Source organism: Antennarius striatus, chromosome 1 (assembly GCF_040054535.1).
Source record: "Antennarius striatus isolate MH-2024 chromosome 1, ASM4005453v1, whole genome shotgun sequence".
NCBI lineage: Eukaryota > Metazoa > Chordata > Actinopteri > Lophiiformes > Antennariidae > Antennarius > Antennarius striatus.
In genome coordinates this window covers 9,021,855-9,043,546 of record NC_090776.1, presented here as the reverse complement: position 1 = coordinate 9,043,546, position 21,692 = coordinate 9,021,855, and the positions used below count along the sequence as shown (strand labels likewise).

The 21,692-nt window shown below is 39.7% G+C and overlaps 1 protein-coding gene across 3 annotated transcripts in view; it reads right to left on the bottom strand.

Moving 5' to 3' along the window:
• Positions 1-1,595: 1,595 nt before the first annotated feature.
• The window catches only part of LOC137594841 (multiple C2 and transmembrane domain-containing protein 2-like), a 34,079-nt gene continuing 13,982 nt past the window's right edge, over positions 1,596-21,692 (bottom strand). For 2 of the 3 annotated variants that reach the window (XM_068314534.1, XM_068314445.1), the window contains 19 exons: positions 20,382-20,524; positions 20,076-20,152; positions 18,416-18,524; positions 18,216-18,248; positions 15,908-16,078; positions 15,187-15,317; positions 14,659-14,845; positions 13,880-13,973; positions 13,693-13,795; positions 13,486-13,588; positions 13,222-13,323; positions 13,035-13,109; positions 11,909-12,028; positions 9,016-9,129; positions 7,204-7,245; positions 4,990-5,099; positions 4,644-4,753; positions 4,066-4,163; positions 1,596-3,206 (listed from right to left, as the gene is read on the bottom strand). In XM_068314534.1, coding sequence (XP_068170635.1) covers positions 3,159-3,206; positions 4,066-4,163; positions 4,644-4,753; positions 4,990-5,099; positions 7,204-7,245; positions 9,016-9,129; positions 11,909-12,028; positions 13,035-13,109; positions 13,222-13,323; positions 13,486-13,588; positions 13,693-13,795; positions 13,880-13,973; positions 14,659-14,845; positions 15,187-15,317; positions 15,908-16,078; positions 18,216-18,248; positions 18,416-18,524; positions 20,076-20,152; positions 20,382-20,524 — 1,970 coding nt within the window. In that variant the 3' untranslated portion in view covers positions 1,596-3,158. The remainder of the gene's footprint in view (positions 3,207-4,065; positions 4,164-4,643; positions 4,754-4,989; positions 5,100-7,203; positions 7,246-9,015; positions 9,130-11,908; positions 12,029-13,034; positions 13,110-13,221; positions 13,324-13,485; positions 13,589-13,692; positions 13,796-13,879; positions 13,974-14,658; positions 14,846-15,186; positions 15,318-15,907; positions 16,079-18,215; positions 18,249-18,415; positions 18,525-20,075; positions 20,153-20,381; positions 20,525-21,692) is intronic. The other variant, XM_068314631.1, reaches the window with a different exon arrangement.

Here is a 21,692-nt window from a genome sequence, read left to right as displayed (position 1 = left end):
TATTTTGAATTTCTACACATTATTAGAGTCAAAAACCAACGTAAGGCCAACTTATTATCAGTGTGATGTCAGTCAGAGATGTCGTCTGCTCATAGCCTGGGGCTCCTCTGGATCAAGTCTTTGATGCCTGCCTGCTCCAGGACAACAGTCACCACACAGCCTCTGGGCAGAAAGCTCGTAGAACACTGTGATTTACCTGGACCCAGACTCCCTGAAGGATTGTTGCACTATGAGGAGAGCTATGTGGGCACGTAAACCATCCACGTGATCAAGATTAGACTCATTATTGAATGTAATAATAGATGAACTGTAAGAAAATGTATCACTGAGAAGTCAAATCAACAGCGACTAAATAACTGAAGACTCGAAAAGAATTAGACATTTATGAAATTATCAGTCTAACAGCAACGATTCTTATTACCAGACTAACTTGATCATGTTACTGTTAACGAGTGGTGAGGCTTAGAAATAGAAATGCATTGACAGAAATGATCCTGCCAACCATACCTACCATTTAGCAGCTGTTGAAAACATGACTGTGGCCCTTAAAGGGATGTGAACAGTGTTTAGTTCCAAACCAATCAGCTCCCAGTATGAAGGTTAACCATTTTTGTGCTCAACATCATGCATGTTCATAAAAATTAGTAGTTAGAAATCCACCAGCAGCCACAATTAGAAAGTGGTGCCACAAAAATAGAGATTAACTGAGGCAGAAAACAACCAACCAACCAACCAACCAACCAACCAACCAACCAACCAGGCCTGCTGTCAGTAAAACGGCATCCTGCTGCTCTACCACTCGTTGCTCACTAGTAATGAATTACTGTATGTTGGGATCCAGTTAAACATTATGCTGTCCATTAGACCCCTCCATGCTGGACGTAATTCGCTCCACCAAGTTGGTTACATTTTCAATAGGATTATGTAAAAATTACTGTACAGATTTCCAACAGTCGCGGTAGAAGGATGGACATGGGCCACTTCTCATTACGCAAAAATTACACAAGTGATTTCCACAAAACGGTGTGCAGGGGTGGGGCGTGGGTCAGACTACCAGAACAAATGTGTTGGATTGTTTGACCTTGATGGAAATACACATGAGCGTTTTGTTTACTGCGTTAATAAAGACTGCTGATGGATAAGACATTTGCAACTTCAGCAGAGCGTCGCATGCTGCAGCGCTACACAGCTTAACGTGCTCAGGTCCAATATCGAGTTATAACAAGTCTTCTGAGACTGATCAGCCAAGATATTTGTGGATTATCAGAATGCATGTGCCACATCACATTAGTCCCCACATGTGAACCATGATTTTACTTGGTAATTTTCAAGCGCCTCACAGCCTATACATATTCATGCTGAGCCTATAAGTGTCAGATTGAGACGTCCTTCGAGTGTCCTTGACAGCAGGTTATTAATATTGATTCCTAAGTCAACATTATACCTAGATGAAGAGATATACAGGTCATCCTCTGCCACATACTCCACATCCCCTGTCCTCAAGAAAATTGAACAAATCATTAAATTGTTTTATACAGTGGCGAGTTACATAAGATATGTATATAGCACTGAGCAGACAGTCTATTCCTCCAGGGGACGTGTCATTGCATTTTATTACCCAAATAATACAATGTTAACAGACATCAGTTTTACTCATTAAACACGTTTATATACAATACATTTGTCAAGAATGTTATCCAATAATTGTACGATTATTGCATTTCATAAGTTTCATCCAATTTTCTTCATTTCTTAATTAAGAGATGGATGACTGAGAGCCCACGCGCTCTAACTTAAAAGCCACAAATCTCAGGGTATTACTCCGACCGCCAACATCTTAACTACTTTGAGTATCCAATCCTTAAATTGGTGCCGCTGTTGTTGCTTGTGGCTGGTTTTAAAATCCTCCTCCTGCTCTTGAGCGGTGTGCAGCCTGGTACCGGAGGTTTGTTTGGCTGCTCTGCTTGATAGGATGCTGGCTGCAGGCGTCTCATCACAGCAGCCGAGAGAAGGTCACCAAGGTCCTCCTGCTTTTGGCAACGCCCAAGGGCCATCAACACAGCAGGGAGTCAGGGTGCCGGAGAGGTCTCGCATAGCCTCGCCTCAATTCATGAAAGCCTAATGAAGACAGGGGGCTTGAAAATCTCCCTGTTAGACGCCCACAATCCTGCAGCAAAGAAAGGGCGAACACGGCGAGCAGGGGAATTCAAAGAGATGCAGCTCAGAGCCAAGAGAGGTAGAGCATAAAACTGATTGTGTGCATTTATGCTGTTAGAAATGAGAAAGTCTTCAACAGTGATCGTCGTAAATAAATTAAGAGTACAGTCTGGTTCAATTTAACTTGAAGGCTTATGGTTATAGCCAACATAAAGCACATCCTCCATGTATGATTAAAAAAAAATCAGGCACTTATCTTTACATGTAAAAATAACTTCTGAATATGTTTAAGCAAAATAGGTATCATATGCACATAACCCTTTTTCCGTTTTGAAAATGTGTAAGAAACAAATATCACGCACAGAATTGCCTCTTAATATTAAATATGTTGCTGTATATGAATACGTAAAAGGCTCAATTTGTTACATTATATTCATTATACAACACAAAAAGACAACAAATATTTCCAAAGAAAACACTGTTGGGTGACTCATTCTTGTTACAATAACCCTTTTTTTCCCCAAAATGAAGGGGAATCCATTTTGGAATTGATATCATCACATTGGTCCACTTTCATTGTGTAAAAACATACATTTTAAATATGAATGCAAACATTCAGTACAACAAAAGAAAGACACTTCAGCTTCCGCCACGTGAGTAGAGAAATATAAAATGAAGCTTTTAACTGATCATCTTAAAAATTAAACTGTACATATAATTACATGAAATCTTTGGAATATTACAAAATTTTCCTGAACTGCACAAACTAATGCAATTTCTTATCACTCATGTTGTGAGTAATCTCAGCGGTGGCCTCTGCGTGAACTTTGGTTGACAGGTTAACGGTCGACTAGCGTGGCTCAACGGAGTGCTGATGGTAGCAAATTAGGATTAAATAAACCACACATTCCAAAACTAACAAAAGTCTGAAAGCAGGATTTTGAAAGAAAATCCAGAAAACAGCAGCATCAGCCCCAGTTTTCAGAGCGTCCTTCGATATTTTAGGAGATTTTCTTTCTCTTGCTGTTTTTGAAGTCACTGTATTGAACCTGTAGGAAATAAGAACAAGATTCACTTGACACAGAAACTAGCATGAAGCTTAATTAAATCGGCTATTTTTATCATCGATGCATTACATGTTGTTCATCTCACAGGGCTGTTATTCAATTACTAATGGAAAGCACACATTTTCACTGAAGCATGTGTAACAAAGTGTTGCCACTACTGATCAGGATGACCATAGTCATACAGACAGAATAACAGTGGTCAGCGAGGAAAGCAGCGTCACTGTCACTAAACCCGGAGGGCCCAAGGGCAAAGACGAGGAGGGAGAGGAGGCAAATGGGGTCAAATAGCTCAGAGAGAAAAGGAGAGGGTGAGGAGGAGAGAGAAACACTGGATGAAAAGAAGAGGGTGGGAATAAAAGAAGAGGCCAGGGCAGCAGAGATGCAGCAGGGAAAATAGATTTTCTATGAATTGTGCCTACTTTACTTTACAGAAAACATTGAATTTTATTGTGCTTTAGTCCAAATCCGATGATTATTTTTAGTTTAAAAAAAAATCTGTAAACCCAGCTGAATTTATGAGGATGTAATTTGAAAATAGGAGATGTTGCGCATCGACCGATACTTGGCTCGTGCTGACACTGGTAAGTTCATACGGGAGACACCGGCAGCAGCGTCTCCTGTCTCAGCCTGGGAACAGCTTGCATTGCAAAGCAGCAGACCTCCCCCAGGGATGTATCATGACCAAAACACAACAGAAATTATACAGGGCTACATAATTATAGATATGAAGCTAATTATACAGACAACAGTGATGAATGCCTGGGAGTTGTTTTAGTAAAGTGCAAAGCTAGAGGGGTCTGGGATTTTGGGCTTCCTGGCTGGCTGATCCAGTGGGGTTTACCTTCTGCACATCTGAAGGCACCCTCGACAGGAAATCAAGCACTTCATTGTTGTCGATGCTGTACGGGTTCCGTAATTTCTTGGTGAATTTATTGATACCTAAAACAGAAATTCACACCAACATATTATTAACAGTAGTCCCTTACGGCTGTGCTCTTTGTTTACACACAAACACCTGCAGACGAGATGCGAGCTGACCATGAAATTTACTTCATGTACCATTATGTTTCACTTTCTCCTTTGTAGGTTGCAAGAGTTTCACGTTTTACACTACAGCCATTAAGATAATCTTTTCCAGTAAAATCCAAAGCTTTTAAATCAATCCACTGGACTCTGGCCTCTTATCCCAGAGACTTCTTCAGTTCAACTGTATTCAAGAAACTTTCTTCAAGTCCAGTGAATTGATTTAAACAGCTTTGGATAACCATGACCTGGATAACTGAGAACCTACACAAACATTTTCCAGTAAAATAGAACATGCTTGTATCCATACGTCACAGACGAATAGCTGTTGGACAAAAACTTAACATGGCGATGAGCCACTCCGGTTAAACGGAAGCAACAAGACACGAGACTCACCCCATATCAAAACAATGTAGCGCAGAGGAATGAAGTATGTTATGATGGTTGCAGTGACAAAAACCAGTAAAGCCAGGCAAGACAGGAACGGCACCGACCAGTTGAAAGTGCTGAGAAACAGTATTAAAAAAAAGAAAAAAATCAAAGTCAGTGTTGAAATCCTCATTTAGACAAAACCGTTTTAAAGAAAAATCAAACGTGTGCAGGTCTGGATGACTGAACATTTCAAGATACCTTAGTACCAACCCATTCAGTACTTTGATACAGAGGTGAGGTTTTTACAACTTATAAAAATGTTATTAATTAGTACTCAGCTGTAATTTTACAATGGATGTGTAATTCTTACTTTTTAATCCTCTCCCCCACAGAGGCGATCTCATCCAGCAGGTTTTGAAGAGTGATGATAATTTCTTGAACCATGTGGATTTTCTCCATAAGTCCTTTCTTCTCAGACTCCTAAAGCAGAGAATTAACAAACCTGAGATTTGGACGATAGACAGAATTCATAGATCCCAGAAAGAGGTTCACTAGTTTGTTATTTTGGGACGCAGATCACTAGGAGCAGCTAACTGTGATGCAACTTCAGCAACAATACTACTTTAGGTAACCAAAGAGTGTGTCTCAGTAAATCTAATGCAAGTTCAGGACAAAGAAAAGCCGTAATACCCAAGGATTAGTTCGACATTATTCGTCTACCATCAGGATAAACTTGGGTATATTAATATACGTAGTCCATCATTTGATATGATCAGTCAGCCAATGGGGTTTGAGCAAGAGTACTACGGTTTTGGACTTATTTCACTTTAATAAGATAAGTCTGTGTCTGAACAAATCAGAGGTAAAAAAAAAAGAGCAAAAAAAAAAAAAAAAGCTTAATTCAAAGCAGATCTACAAAAAAAGCTGTTTTGAAAGTTTTTCTGATGTTAGCAAGGAAAGGGAATGACTGATATGTGTCATTAAGCCTGAATGCGTGTGCGGATACCATGGATTGAAGAGACTTTTTAATGCCAGTTAAAGGCATTAAGAACACCGCTAGGCACAAGAGAAAGTCAGTTGTGATTCATGACATTCTTGTTATTAATGAGGGACGTGGCCATACAGCTTCCCTGACCAGTGACATTACATTTCATCTTTAAGCTGTGCTTTTCCTACTGCCACTTTGACTCAGACATTTAACTGCAGACCTTTTAGTTAATAGAACTACACCCACAGAACTCTGTTAACACTCCTTAGAAACCAGGTTTATTCAGATACCCACTGAGGCCAAGTTGTGTTGATAAAAATGAATTTTATACGGTCTTTCAATTTAGTTCTTGAACTAGACAATACTTCCTGACAGATTAGTCAGATTAAACATGAATTGCAATTAATTAAACATTCAAACATAGAAATCATTAATTTATTTTCTCAATTAAATAGATTTTATACCGTATAAAAACACGTTAAAAAAATTACAACAAAAAAACATGTTTTCATTGCTTTATCTAGTCAGACATAACCACTGAGAAAACAGGCTAGCTCATACAAGACGACTGAAGAGTTTCTTTGGTGGCTCTGAGAGACACCAGGCAGAGAATTTGGGGGGTAGACTTAAGATTATGAATGAGATGGGGAACTGTTCTCACGCCAGTCCAAATCCCAGGAGGGACGAGTGGCTTTAAAGTAAACAGAGACGACCAGAGTCTGTGAAGATCTCCAGAGGGGGAGCCAGACTTCAGACAGAGAATTGGCTACATGTCCACATCAAACACAGCGACTGAGGGAGGGTTGAAGTATGAAAGAGAGGGACTGGGTCAGGGAGGATGACTGGTGGGGTGGAAGCAGTGCTTATTGGGAAACTGTTTACTGGCTAATATCATGGTTTTTGTCGCTATGTGATCTCTGTGATATATGTTTGCTTCTACTTGGAACTTCACAGTGCGACTGCTGGCTCAACGCCATCCAGACTGCGGATGATCATGGGAAAAGAGCCACGGAAAAGATCAAACCTGGGATATTCCAGTTATACAGCGACTATCAGTCTGCAAAAACACATGCAAGACAATTTATGTTCAGCTCAGTCCAACGGTCCATTTAAACCACTTCAGCCCATTCAGGGTCATTTTCCCACTGGAACCAGTTTGAGAACATTACATTAATTCCACCCAGACCACTGAAAATTTTTTCATGTAAATCTTTTGCTGTCATTCTAATGAAATATTTCATCGCCTAAAAGCACTTTAATGCTTCCAACTAAAATTTACAAAGTGAGCCTGGACAAGCAGTCTAAGCACCATCATTAGTTCCATAGTCATGGTATTATATGCTGTGTTAAGCTGAGGACCTTCACAAAATGCAGCACAACCCTTTTCCCCACCCAGTATTAGCATATGAATGTACTGTGACATGTGGAACCGGACTGGTGAAGTCTTCATTAAACTCTCGACTTCTGGTCAGTTTGCAGAAAAACACATAAAAAACCATCGGGAATAAAATACACATCAGAAGATTCAGCTTGGAGTAAAGCGTAAAATGACAACAAGCAAAATGTTCAATCAGCAAAAAAATAATAGCGACATACCTTTTCGTCATCCTCATCTTCATCCCCAAAATCCATATTCTCCTGAAAAAGAAAACAGTGCTATAGAGGTAAAGATCTAGTGACTAAAAGGTTCTTGGTGAGATTCTGTATAAACTGTTTTCTCATGAGGTCTTCATCTGACGCAGTGCAGGGATCAGCGGTGACCCTGAGGTTCTCCTGACTGACACGCTGGCTGTTTTCAGTCATCTACGGCAAATGAAGGTCCAAATCCGATCATTTTCAAGTGTCAGTTTTAAACAATTTTCCATTAGTAAATATTTTTGATTCTTTGTGTGGCATGATTGTCTCTAATCTTGAAGAGAATCATCTCTGCTGAGCTTTTACAAACCAGTGCTGTGTTCGTTGACTCTAATCTGTAATCTTATCTCTTCCAGGCAGCTGGAAACAGCAAAACACCTCTAAACTAACCAAACCTGTTAGAAGACTTGTGAGACTGAAGTGTAAAAAAATAATAAATAAATTTGATTTTATTCCTGAAAAAACAACTTTTATACATTTATAGTAAAGACGACATTCAAGTGCAAACATATGACAGCAGACGTCTGTAATGTAATCTGAGCTGATCAAGAAAACACAATTTTTGCCAAGAATTGTTTTTTTATTGAATGCAGCTTTTGCGATTTCAACAAAACCTTTCCTGCTTCTGGTCTCATCTGTTGGCGGGCTGGAGTAAAGGCGTGTGGCAGCGACTGGGAAAATGAGGAAGGAGTCTTACCCTATAAAATACCCCACATCTACAGAAAGGGTACTGTCTGCAGCGAAAACCACAGGAGGGTCAAGTTAAAGACAGGAGAGTCTGTTGTTCTCTGCTTAGGAAATAAAATGACTAATGGGATGATGTCAGATGAACCAATCAGCAATAAGCAATATTTCAATCAATAACTGATGATACTTGTGAGGATACATGAATCAAAATTGATTAACAATGCTGCCAACAGGAGCAAACATTCCCCTCAAGGCCCTGATGAAGCCGATAAGCTGTTTATTCTAATAATTAATGGTTTTGAATGTGTCTTCCAGGATCAGGAGGATGCCTGACAGTCGAAAAATGCTGATGGAAAAAAAATTCTGTCCAGATTACTTAGTTGTAAAAATATTTAGCTGCAGTCCTACATGGTTGCAATTCAGCATATATTTCACTTCATAATAAAGTACATTGTTGTGGAGAGTGTGCTGTGTATGTAATTTGCCATAACTTATAGTTTATGTTGAACTGCCAATGTTGTATTCTGTAAATACAGCTACTACTGCACACCGCACACAGACAGCACATACAGCATCACATTTTCTATGAAGCTCAGAGGAGTAGGGGAAAAAAAGCAATACATTTTTGCAAATTATGACCTTTTTTTTTCCAGCAGCGGCCCTTTTCTAAACTTTTTCTAATTCACCCTGTCACAATAAAAAGAGGGCAACAGTCCAATTACAGGGAAGAAGTAGCAGGATCCAGGACAATAACTGGAGGCAGATTTAACAAAAAGGACAGTGGTGCTGGGAAGGGACAAGAACTGGAAATTAGCTTGGATCATAATGAAATGTTTCATTAGCCTATTCAGTCAGCTTTCTATACTTATTTATCATGTATTCTTTTATTATTATGTATCACTTAGCGTGGTGCTGCCGGTTGCTATAGAAACAAACCAGCTTTTACTTGACAGAACAAACTGTGGTAGAGAAAGCAGTTTTTTTTTTTTTTTAGTCCTGCAACAAAGAGAAAGGAGCGTAAAACAGCAAGTCGTCAGGCTGCAGGAGAGGGAGCGGCCGAGGCTGTAGAAGCTGCTCTGGACTCACCGTGTCTGGACAAACACAGCCGAAGATGATCTGGGAGTAGTTCCATGAAATGAGCAGGACCAGGAAGAACGGCAGCATGTAGAACTCCCAGTACCATACTGTCACCAGAAACACCTGCAGGCAGAGGGCAGCCGAGGTCAGATAGCAGTGGGGGAAGACACAAGAGGGGCGAGAGGATAAAACAAACTGCTCTTCATTAAGACACATCTAACAGCATTTTCAATAGTTCAGAATCCCTGCTAGCTAAAGGTTGATCCAATCTGCTATTGATTGCATAAGCACCGGTCAAGCAGATGAAGGCTACTGTGTCATTATGAAAACCTGGTGCAGGGTGACCATTCCACTCAGCTGGACTGACCCTCCCTCCACCCTCTGCATACGCATTGACATTAACCACATAAGTCTAATTGCTCTGTCTCTCTCATCTTGTGCACATTAAAGTGGAACACAAGACTTAATCCATCGACGGGGAACCTGCATGTGAGTATATCATTAACATTCGGAATGGCACCAGTGATGTACGTTCCACCCGTGCATGCTTTAGGTAAAAAAAAAAAGAAAGATTGGAGGATAAATAAATGTTTTGTTTTGTCTCAGATGCATGGCTAAATGGAACAATAAAATAATCCTGTCAGACAGGCAGCACTCGCCAAAATGGCAGGCAGCCACGAGACATGGGGAATAGCTTTATACGCTTAAAAAATAGAAGATAACATCTGGAAAAGACATCACTCCCCTATGAAGCATTAAGCAACATAAAAGATGACAGACCAATCCACCACCATGACCACAATCAGTGTGCAAAGCGTGCAAAAAAAACAGAAGAAGTCATTTTTGTAATCTTAAATTAAACCAGGGTCTGGTGAAGAAGATGGAACCAGTTCCTCACTGGAAGAGTTTGTGTTTTAATGACTGGGAGGGCAAATATGGGGGGGGGAGAAAAGTCACGTTTGGTGGAAATGTATACTCAGGCCATAAAGATAGCCATAATTGCAACCCATTTCAACTTGAGAGGCATTACAGAGCTTCCAACAGGAGAACTGGTTCTGGAAATACAATCCAGATCAGAGGGGAGGAAAACAAAAAGGCTGCACGATGTGAGGAGAGCCCCTGAACCCGAGGGCTGCACGATGGCAGAATGCAGGCGCGTTTCAACAATAACACTCGGTTTGCAGAGGACAAACCAACAACTAAATATTTAAGATCATGCTAAATTTAAAATTAGTATATACTGCAGTACGTATTCAGTAAACAGCCCTAGACAGTGAGTGAGCACGAGTGAAAAAGCATAAAGCATGGAAGCATAATGGACATGCAGTCATGACGCTCAAAGGTCGGATGAGCAGTGGATCTTTTTATTGCAAATGAATTCAATATTTTAGTGACCGATGAAAAAGAAGTGAAATAATATCTCTTTACTAGTAGTAGAGGCAAATATTTAGAGGACAAGGTCAGAGACAAACTTTTACTCTAAAAGTAAACATGGAGTTTAATTAAAATTATAATAAATCTCCCTGCTCCGTGGAACTTTCTTGTTGTAATTATGTCTACGGCAATTACCCAGTTTAGTTTTACATTGTTAATACTGGACCCTGCGCTCTTCTAATGGTAATGTGTACTAATTTGAAGAAGCCATATTTTTAGGGGCCAAAAACCTCCCCCCAAAAATTCAGAAAATTCACTGCACATTAAGGGATGTCTTTTCCTCAAGCAAGGCACATTCTGTATTTTTCTTTAATATGTCAAAAGGAGGGGTTGAAATACAGTAACACATAAAGTAAAAGACAAATTGCTGAATCATTTACCTAACAGCTCACTATTCCTGCTAGTAGGTCCATAAAAAGAGGGGATCACTAGTGTGAGCACGACTGGTTATGTCTATCAAACATGTAGCAGACGATGCATGTTTGTTCACACTATTTACGGTTTGTGCATCTAAACTATCAGGAAACACAAAACCATTAGATATAATAATTACGGCAATCTCAAAACCTAGGACAATCTTAAGAATTACATTATTTAGAGTTGTTGGCCATAAAAATGTAGTTGTCAGGTTTGGATACATCTGCATTCACAAACGTTTTAATAATGTCACTGTCAAGTTTCTGATAGAGGAGCGCTGATTCCTTCCTCCAGGTCCAACTATCCTCAGGTTTAAAAAAAAAAAAGCGTCTTCTATTCAGAAAGCGTATTTGTGCTGCTGCTCCCACTTCCCAGAAAGTTGAACAATAGGTATGGCCATGAGCATCTCTTCATCCATCACATGGGAAATTGGCTCGCTGGACAAAACTATAGCGCCCTCTAAAGGAGAACTGCTGCAAAAACCAAAAGAACTCTGCATGACCTTGATTGCATGTGTAGTTAATGGTAAACCAGCTATAGGTAATAACTGTAGATTCTAATGGTAATAATGTGGAAATGATCCACATTACAGTTTAAAGAGGAATCTGAGAGGCTTCTCTGAGTTTTGTTGTCATGCTTGCTGTGAACACTTGTATTCAGCAATGCCAGAATGAGGAAGAAGCCTTATCCCTGTAGAGTCTTTTAATTGGACTTCTGTCTGCATAAGGGGTCTAAATCAACTGAACACAGATTGGACAGAGGGTTAATGAGTTGTCAGGGAAGTAGAACAAAAATAGACTATTTGGTGTCCACTGGGACTCTCTTCTGTCCAGCTGAGGCTTCGACTCTGCATCCAGCAGCAAAAGCTTCCACTCCAACACAGAACTGAGGCCAAGCCTGCGTTTCTGCTAAGCCCACCGCCGCGTTGATTAAGATTCTCGCTGGGAGAGTTCAAGCAGGGGCTGGCTAGACTGTGCTCGTCTTCCACAGCTTGGAGGGAAAACAAAAGGAAATGCAGCTAGCGTGTTGATAAGCAGTTAAAGTACTTCACCAGGAAGGCTAGCAGGCTCCTCTGAACGTTCTCCCACTGGAAACAGCTTTTGATGTACTGCAGAGTCGACATGACGGCTCTGTACAGTGTCTGAACACGCAGCACGTTCCTGGCTAGAACCTGAAAGATACACATTACATGCAAAAAAACACATAAATATTAGAGTGGATATGTTTAAAATATAGATCAGAATACTCTGATATTTTGGAAAGTTTATTCAAAGCAGACACAAAATGTCAAGTCAGCTCGTGAATAAGTGAGCTGTGAACGAGCCGTTGTGGTCAGGGGGCCAAAACATGTCCGTAAGCTGACCTGATTTTGTCAACCAACCTTTCACCTTTAAAAAACAAGGAAACCCTGCATGTTAGCATCTCATCGTCAGTGTGGAAGCCAATTTTGATGGTATGGAGCAACATATTGTCTGACAACAAAAGGGCTTTGTGGGAAGTACAGACAGCGAGGCACCCTGTCTTGTATACTGTATATCAAACTAATGTACCAGAACAGAACCCAGTCACAGTTGGGGTCAATTAAAGCTCAATTCAACTAATTACAGCAAATAAAAGTCTTTCTTTTGCACTTGGGTTTTTTTTTTCACAGGAATTTTAAAAATACAAATAGCTCAATGAAATTTTGAGACATCACAGTGCTACAATCAAAAGTCCAGTGACCTCTGACCTTTACCCACTTTACTGGTGGTTGGGTTTGATATCCAGTGTTATTAAGTTTGGGTCTGGACCAAAGTAGCTGAAACAGACCAAATCTCCTTTTAACCTCTACTCCTCAAGGATGCATATGAAAGGATGTTTTGGACTCAAAATGGTAAATAATACATTTAAAACAGCCACAATTTACTATCAATATTTATTAAAATCTAAGGCTATTTTTGTTTTTTTTTACCCTAACAATGTAAAAAAATTTTTTTTACTTTTACGACAAAAAAAAGTAATACATTTTTAATCTATTTCCTGCTAAATAAAGGAGTATGAGTAGTGAGTTCCACTGCAATGGAGGTTCAGGACATTATAAACACAAAAACTGACTGCGTTGTACTTTTTTTTAAAATTTTGTGGAAAATGATGCTGAAATCCTGGATTACAAGCAAAATAAATCAGTTATGTCAAACCTTCTTGGAAAATTTGGCATTATCCTCCATGAATTTTCTTTCCCTTGGCTGGAAGGTCCTTAAACCTGCTCTGACCTGATGAAAAAACCCAACAACAATATGAAACCATGAGAAGCAGACAGAATCACTCATGTATTACAAATCTATTGGGCATTCGTGTTCTCTTTGCTAACCAAATATTACTCACAGGGTTAAAAATAACCTCCAGCTCTAGAGTGATGCTCCCCTTTGTCGTCCTACCCAAATTCTCTTTCTTCAGTGGGAAGGTGATCTGTTGTCCTGTGCGAATCTGCAAGACAGAAAGGGCATCAGGTGCTGAACTTGACCATCAGTCGTGCTGCATTACATCGTGGCCAATCTTCAGTCCAGTGGTGTTATCACTGATTTTTTGTTTAGACGCAGTGTAGATTAGTATATTGTCCGTGTGACATTTTGGTGAGGTAGTGAGTACCGATAGCAAGGGGATGGCAATTCTTCCCAGAAAGTCTGGTGCCTTGTCTCCATCTTCATCAAAGATAGTCACCACCAGAACCTCGTGTATATCTTTGACGGGGCTGCAGAGTCAAACAAACATCAGAAACACCAACACACGTTACTGCATCTTCAATGACGTCATCAAACGATGACATGGTTCAAAAAAACAAACATTCAAACTCACAGTGTAAAAACTTTACTCCATTCCGGGTGGAGACTCTTGTAGACTGTGTGGGACTGCAGTCGATCGTTCCCCAGCTCTAACACACAGAAGGGATCACTCTTGCCTACAGAACACAACAACAAGCTCTTTCACATTAGGCTCTGTCTTTCAAAAGAAAATAGGACTTGAATCTGTGTACGACGCGTACCATTTAAATCAGCAGCCAGCAGATCTGCAGCCTTGATAACTTTGACTTGAAGGAAGCCAATGTCACTGAGATTTTTCAGGGAATTTTTCCAGCCCTGTGGGAACAATAAGAAGTCAGGGTGCGCAACAAGAACACATGATGACTGTACAATCCTCAGAATAGGTTTAAATAGTATTTATTTATATTGTAGTATATTAGCATCAATGTTTGTGTGCATGAGTTTGACTCTACTTTAAGTACTGCAGTGGAAAAGAGGCAAAAATGTTCAGTTGTCTTAAAACTTACTGAGAAAGAAAATTATTTCTCAAAATCCAGACACAGAATCCACAAAATTACTTGACACAGACGAATCCTGTGTTCACACGCCAAATTCCCAATTAGATTTCATAATAATTAAATGTTCATTTTATTAAATCAAGTGTATACACTGGTGGGGTTAATATTAAATGCACTTAACAAAATAAATCCACATAACCCAGTCAGTCACAAAGCCACTTTCAAAAAAGTAATTCTCTTGCAAAGGCAAGGAAAAACCTTTTGTGGAAGTGTGACATCTGGAATTTGACAAAACCACCAAAAGGAAGACCTTTTTGCAACAAGATTAGAAACTAGACAAGAAGATTCACAGGATAATAACTGTTCCATCTCACCAATGATCTCCCCTCATTTTAGATACCCGTCAGGTATGATTTCTGAGGACTCTTAACAGAAAGTAACACATACATTGACATGCAACCACACAAACAGGTTAAATTACATGGAGGAGCTCAGGCACTAACATAGTTGTCCAGTTGGTTCTGCCGTTCGAGAGGTTCATCAAGCGGTGCTGCACAGAGGTCAGAAACGGAGACGCCACTGCATGAGTTCACCGTCAGCAGGAAGACCAGGCATCCTGTCCCATGGACCAGTGTGTGTGTGTACAGCTGCCTCTGGTCTACAGGAACCCTGGACAGGTCCACTTCACACCTGCACACATACATGCAAATGCATTTACACACCATGTGCTGAAACAATCATGCATGCGCACACATCACAAATAATATACACACATACAGAAATAACAGCAAGTTTAGACACACATTAATGTACAACACAAGCCTTTTATTTTTTTTTACACTGGACATTGTTGAACATGATGGTTCAGAAGGCAACAAACTGAGGATTGTTCACCAGGAGTTGACTGACAAACACAACTAGTCATCTGCTGAAGTCTTTATCATTAATCAAAATGGCAACAGCTCTGGAAATGTTGTGAAAGCCTAAAAATGCATCAAAAACACACAAACAGGATCTGAATCCAGACTCACACTCCCAAACACTCCTCAGACTTTCGCCCTTCCTTAGACCAGAGCTCCACCTCCAGGATGTCTGGACTATCCAAGAACTGGTTCAGAGTGAACCTCTCTCTCCACTGAGGGTTTGACACCCTGTTCTGATTCTGAATCAAAAGCACGAAATATAAATTAATTAACAGTCAAACCAGTCAAATGCCACAAAGCGCAGACGTTTACAAGTTTGGTGTCACTTTGAGCCTTTGCAGCGAACATTTCTGAAATGAAACCAAATTTTGTGCTAAAGCTTTTACTTCAGAATTTTATTTTTTTTTACATATTTTCTTTATAAATGAACTGCAGTCACAGACATTAACAGGGATTTAAAGCAACACAGATTATTCTGCTGCTGGATTAATTGGCACCAGTTGTCATTATGATACAGGTCAACCTAAAATTATGTGACATCTAAAGCACGTTCTATTTAATAATAATTGCAAAATGAGCATACCATAAAAAATAAACACTGGCTTTAAAAAAATGTCTGGTTTCAAAGAGTATTTTTCAATATATACGTGCGACAGGAGGGAGATAATAAAAACATTTAACGGATTGTGCAAGAAAAAAGACAGGAAGTCAGCTTTGAAGAGGAGTAGAAAAAGAAAAGCGCAGTAAAAAAAAGTGTTCAGAACAACAAACATATTTCAGTGGAGGAGATGAGCTGCCTGTGAACAGCATCAATCCTCCACTGCAGTACCTTGCTTCTGTACGTCTGCTCTCCCAGTCGGAAGCGAACAAAGAGCTGACCTCCCTGAGCGTTGACGGGCAGCTCCACACCCTCGACCAGAGTCACCGACACAACGGACGTCCACAGCTGACTCTTCCTCTCAATCTCCGACAGACGGAAGAGCTGAGAAGCGCCTCCCGCCTGCAGGGATGTCCAAAAAAATTGGGAATTCACAATAAAATTTATATTTTACACACACACACACACACACACACACACACACACACACACACACACACACACACACACACACACACACAAACTACTAGAGGGATATTGATGAATTTTGTTGATGCATGGATCAGGAGATCAAATTTGGTGTGAACTGAAATAAAGTGAAGAAAGGAGGATTGCCCCGTCCCCCAATATCTTATGAAACATAATTCATTTCATAGATACATAATTATTATTATAAATATGGGACTAACATTTGACCTAATGACAAAAAAACCCACTGAATAATTTTCCGCAAAAACTAATGGCGAGGCAAGGAATAGATGAGAAAGCTTCTGATACATTTTGGTGCAGATAGCCTTCATCTTGACAGTTACCCTAACAGACTAAAGGATTATTTGGACTCTGAGGAGGGATTCCTTTTCTAACAATATACTATAAGCACTATTTAAAGCCTATATAATGAGATGTTTCTCATCAATAGTTTGGACATTACAACCTAAGACTACTGAATGAGATTACATCATCTTTCTTCTGCAGTGAATAAAGAACAAAACATTTTGCTTCAATAAGATTATGTTAAGCCTCCAGTAGATACAAAGCAGCGCCTCTTCAATATAATAAGGAGACATATTCTAGGATAATTAGCTGAGCTTACATAAAGGTTCAGCACAACAGGGAGATACGTTTAACTCAGAATTAATCAACGCAGATCAAGCTGACAGTGACACACAATCTGAATGTGTTCTGCCAGAAACAATGGCTTCAAATTGTGTTTCAATTAACAGACAACACTTGGCAGCGTAAAACAACTATCCGAAGCAGCAGGAGAACATGCTTGGCAAGATCCTGTTTAGTATAAAAAGTGAAAAGAAACCCCCCCCCAAAAAACTCAAAACACACCACACAGGCTCAACGCATAAACATGCAAACATGGTTAGATGTTTGTTTCTTTTTTTACTAAACTAAGCAAAGAGCCAAGATGCAAAATGTGGTGGTTCAAGCATCTCAGGAGCGGCCCACACACATTCACAGATTCATGCACCAGAGAGGATAACAAAGAACAGTAAATAAGAGCAGCCACTCAGCAGCTGGACTGTGGGTATAAACGCTTCATGAAATCAGAACACGGTTATGTTATGAATTTGGCTGGTAATATTTTACTTTTTGTTATTGTCAACAAATCCCACAGAAAAATTAATCGAACGGTGATTCAGTCCGTCTATAGTTCAGTCTGTGGCCATTAGTTCCCACTGATGATATAAATCCTCAAAAACTAAATCACCCTTTCAGCATGATACAAAATAACTTACATGAAAATTTGCTTTCGTACGACAACTTTCAACAACAAGTGCAGCTTTACAATACAGGAGAATGAAGTACAGGGTATCAGGCTACTGAAGCACAAACAGTTTGATAAGAGGACCAATTCATGCAGGATTTGGTCTTTTCAACAGGATTTATTGACAATAAGAAAAATATACAACCTCCATTCCAAATATGTTGAGAAGCTGTATAGAACACATTTTTTTTAAAAAAGGACTCAGTATTAGAAAGAGAAAGCATTTCATACTTAGCCATCATATCTCATATAAATACTTGATTTTCTTGAATCTACAGTATGTTTGTTCTGAAACTGAACTGAGAGAGCAGGAGCAACAAAAGAACAGGAACGAGGCTGAACACCGACGGTCACCTGCTCTGTTCACATGTCTGATGCCATGAATGTAACACGGTCAGTTTGAACGCTTTAACTATGCAGAAATGAATGTTCACAGATGTGTGAAATAGAAAATTGTATTAAACAGTGAGTTTTACTGTTTAATCTTACGCACATTTGTCATCTTCTTGCTGAAGACGTTTAATATGGTGATTTGCTGCCCTCTGCTGTGACTAAACAAAACCGATTCAGATCACCTCAACGCTACCGCTCTGACTACCTGAACTTTATTAAAAGAGACTACAATCTAAGATGTGAAGCTTCATGCAGGGAGTGAAAGCTCTCCATGTTTATCTCCTTTGTGTAATCATGTAACATGCAGTAGATATCTGTACAATACCATCCAAATCATCATTCCAGCGTGTTCCCGCCATCATGCCTTACCCTAACACTGCGTTTAGGTTTTTGGGGCCACCTCTTCCAACAGGAGCATGCAAGTTAGGTGCAAAACAAAATGACATTGTGGTTAGTATGACGGCCAAAATGTGGATAAAACAAATATTTGCATGTGATAAATGTAATGCATCAGCAGCCCCCCCTCTGCTAGGTAACATGCAGCAGTTACATAGGGATTCCTGGCATACGTGATTGCTTTTGCTGTCTCTGTGGGACAAATTCATGTCCACTAACACAACCCCCATGTCCTCCTCCAAGCTGTTAGGATCGTCCAAAGCCAAAGAAAGCTCGTTCACTCTGTAAAAAAAAAAAAAAAAAAAAAAAGATTTCACCATCAGACGAGGACACTCAACAGATCAGTGATGACAGTTTCTGCGGTGTAGGGTGTGTCTTTATTCTCAGGGTTCATCAGATGATGAACTGGACAAATTTCCTATTTGTTGACACAAAATTAGTTTTGTTTTGTTTTTTTAAATTTGTAAATACATTTAACCCTTCAGTTTTGCCTGTGAGATACTAAGTAATTTTGAAACTGAGGCCAGAATTAAACAATTTAACTCTTGACAGGAATACCAAAGGCTCCCTGCTGTATTTCATTAAGTTAAAAAACTGAAAATTCAAAAATGACCAGCGTCGATGTGGATCGCTCCAGGACCCCCACCATAAGTGTAACATGCATTCTACTGTTTAAATTTAAGAAATCCAATACCAGTCTTATTGATCAAGACTTTGTTAGATTACACGTCTTAATACTGCAGTATGATGTTCATGTTGCAGGCGACTGTTTGTAGTGCAACAAATGTGTCAATAGATGGCAGTAGTTGCATTTCAACATTTAACAATGCGGTCTTCATTTAATTCTGGTGACTTCAACATAAACTCCACTGTATTACCAAAAGTATTCGCTCGCCTGCCTTCACACCAATATGTTGAGTGGCATCCTGTTCTTAAATTACAGGATTTCATGTTGGCCCACTCTTGGCAGTGTGTTTTTGGGAATTTTTGAGTATTTCCTCCAGAAGGGCATTTGTGGGCAAGAAGGCCTGGCTTACAGTTTCCCCTATAATTCATCCCAAAGCCATGGAAACCAATCGAATGAAGCTTTCCACACACTGTTCTTGAGCTAATCTGAAGATGACATGAAGTTTGGAGATCTGTAGCTACTGACTTTGCATAAAGTTTGTGACCTCTGTGATAAAACTTTGTGACTGTGTTGTTATTGTTCTAGAACCACTAACAGCTGATTGTGGAGTATCTAGTAATGAGAAAATTTCACAACTGGACTAATAAAGGATGCTGATTGTAGCACGCGTGGCACCCTTTCACTGTACCATCCTGGAAGTCATTGAGCTGAGAGGGACCTGTTCCTTCACATGTTAGTAGAGACAGTCTGCATGACTAGGTCCTTGATTTTATACAACTGTGATTATAGAAGTCATTAGAATACCTGAATTCAATGATTTGGATAGCTGAGGAAATATTTTGGCAAAAAAGTGTAAGTGATGGATGACTTTGACCAGCATGGCACTAAATTTGACATTTAAATATTTTCATGAGGGCCTGTCACCACTGCAGCTTAGAAGACTCAAATCTACTCACTCACTTTGGTAAAGCTTTGGGTTATGGGTAAAGGAACCACAATGGTTTAGGGACCAGTGATTTAGTACAATCCTAAACTGTGTAATAGGACAAAACTGCACCCGCAGAATTCACAAATACAGAAAAAACTATTTCTCTGAGTTACTCTAAAATAGATAGATGTCAGGCACTAAGTAATACAACCTACATGCAGTTATTAAAGTACACCATAACTAGTCAAATACTGTTCAGTATTCCCAACACACTCACTTGTCAATCTCCAGATCACTCAGGTTTACACTTGAGGCGCCCATGAAGTCATCAGTTGTAAGATCTCTGTCGTATACCTGTGTCATGAAACATGCAGAGAGAAGTAAACGTACAGGACATCGTAGAAATAACAACTGAAAAAGTGACTGATGCTGTCATAAAAGAGCTGTAAAATCAAACATTATCTTTTTGTTTAAATTCATTACCCAACACCTTCAGCACCACTGTAGGAAATTCTTCCTGACTGACGAATTCAAATTTTAATCGTAGTGCTCTTATTTCGTTTCACACAACAGATCAAGTTACCTTGATGTAGATTTTCTGGTTCAGGTCCTTAATGGGCAGGGAGAAGATCTCATTCCATGCGGGGTTGAGGTCTTTATAAACCACTTTGCTTTTGTAGAATGTTTTGCCTTCAAGTTTGAATTTCACATAAGGGTCACTGGTACCTGAAAATTAAAGATGATTAGTCAAATGTTATTTATGCAGCTACACATCAAGAAAACTCGACAAGAGCTGGAAAAAATTGGAATGGAAAAACTGCCCTTCAACAAACAGAAACCTTGGAACAACAATGGAACGAGGTCAAAACATGGTTGGAACAATGCCACTGCGGTAAGGGTATAATGTACAGGTATAACAGGGTACAACAAAGCAGCATCCACTCCTAGTGTGACATGTTGTGTGTTGGACAGTGCTTTGTAAGAAGGAAGCCGACGTTATCCTCACATCCAGCATCACCAGTAACACAAGTGACACTTGCAATCGTACGTCTACTGGAAATAATACAGCACATGGTCATAATAGTATGGGTGCCAACTTGGTCCACAGCAGTAAGATCAACTCTGATCTATGGATATGTTTGAGATGAGAAAGCAAAAAGATTATGGCTTAAAAGCACAAGAGAGTAACACGAACGTATAGAGAGAGACAGGGTTGGGAGAAAAGGGGCTCTGTGCATCATGGAAACGGGAGGAAGGTCCTCAGATGAGCCTGATAACGGAAGGCTCTGGCTTTCTTTCTCCTTGATGAGATTTTAAGGACCAAATGGAACACTCCCCTTACTACCAATAATAAAACTGACACTACAACTGCAATCTACTCTTTAATACACTGCATGTTTGAGTCTAAGTTCAAGAGCTCTAAAATCAATTTCCCAAGAAACTAGAGTTGCCCATCAGCTGTTAGCTTATGCTACGCATGATGTGTTTCAAGAATGATAAGTTGTTCATACACCGCTTTTAACAGATCATATGGGTTCAACAATGACACAGTGAAAACAAATACTCCTGAACTTTGCTCTCTGCCTAGTCTCTACCCTGATCCTGGCTGTGTAAATATGAAGCCGCTTGAATGAAAAATGTGATCCTAAAACATGCCTCATGTGAAAGGCCTGTTGCAATGAATACTAGGTGCGGCTCAAACAGGTTCGAATATGCTGTGTGGAATCTTGCCCAGGCTGTTACAGGAGCTTAGCTGTCTTAGCAACCTAGGCCTTATAGATAGATGCCAGTATACGTGAAAACACACCCAGCAGAAGACTCATCTCTTGTAGTAAAATATATTAAAAAAAACAAAACAACTGTGGTCACAGGTGACACTCAAAGAGGAAACATG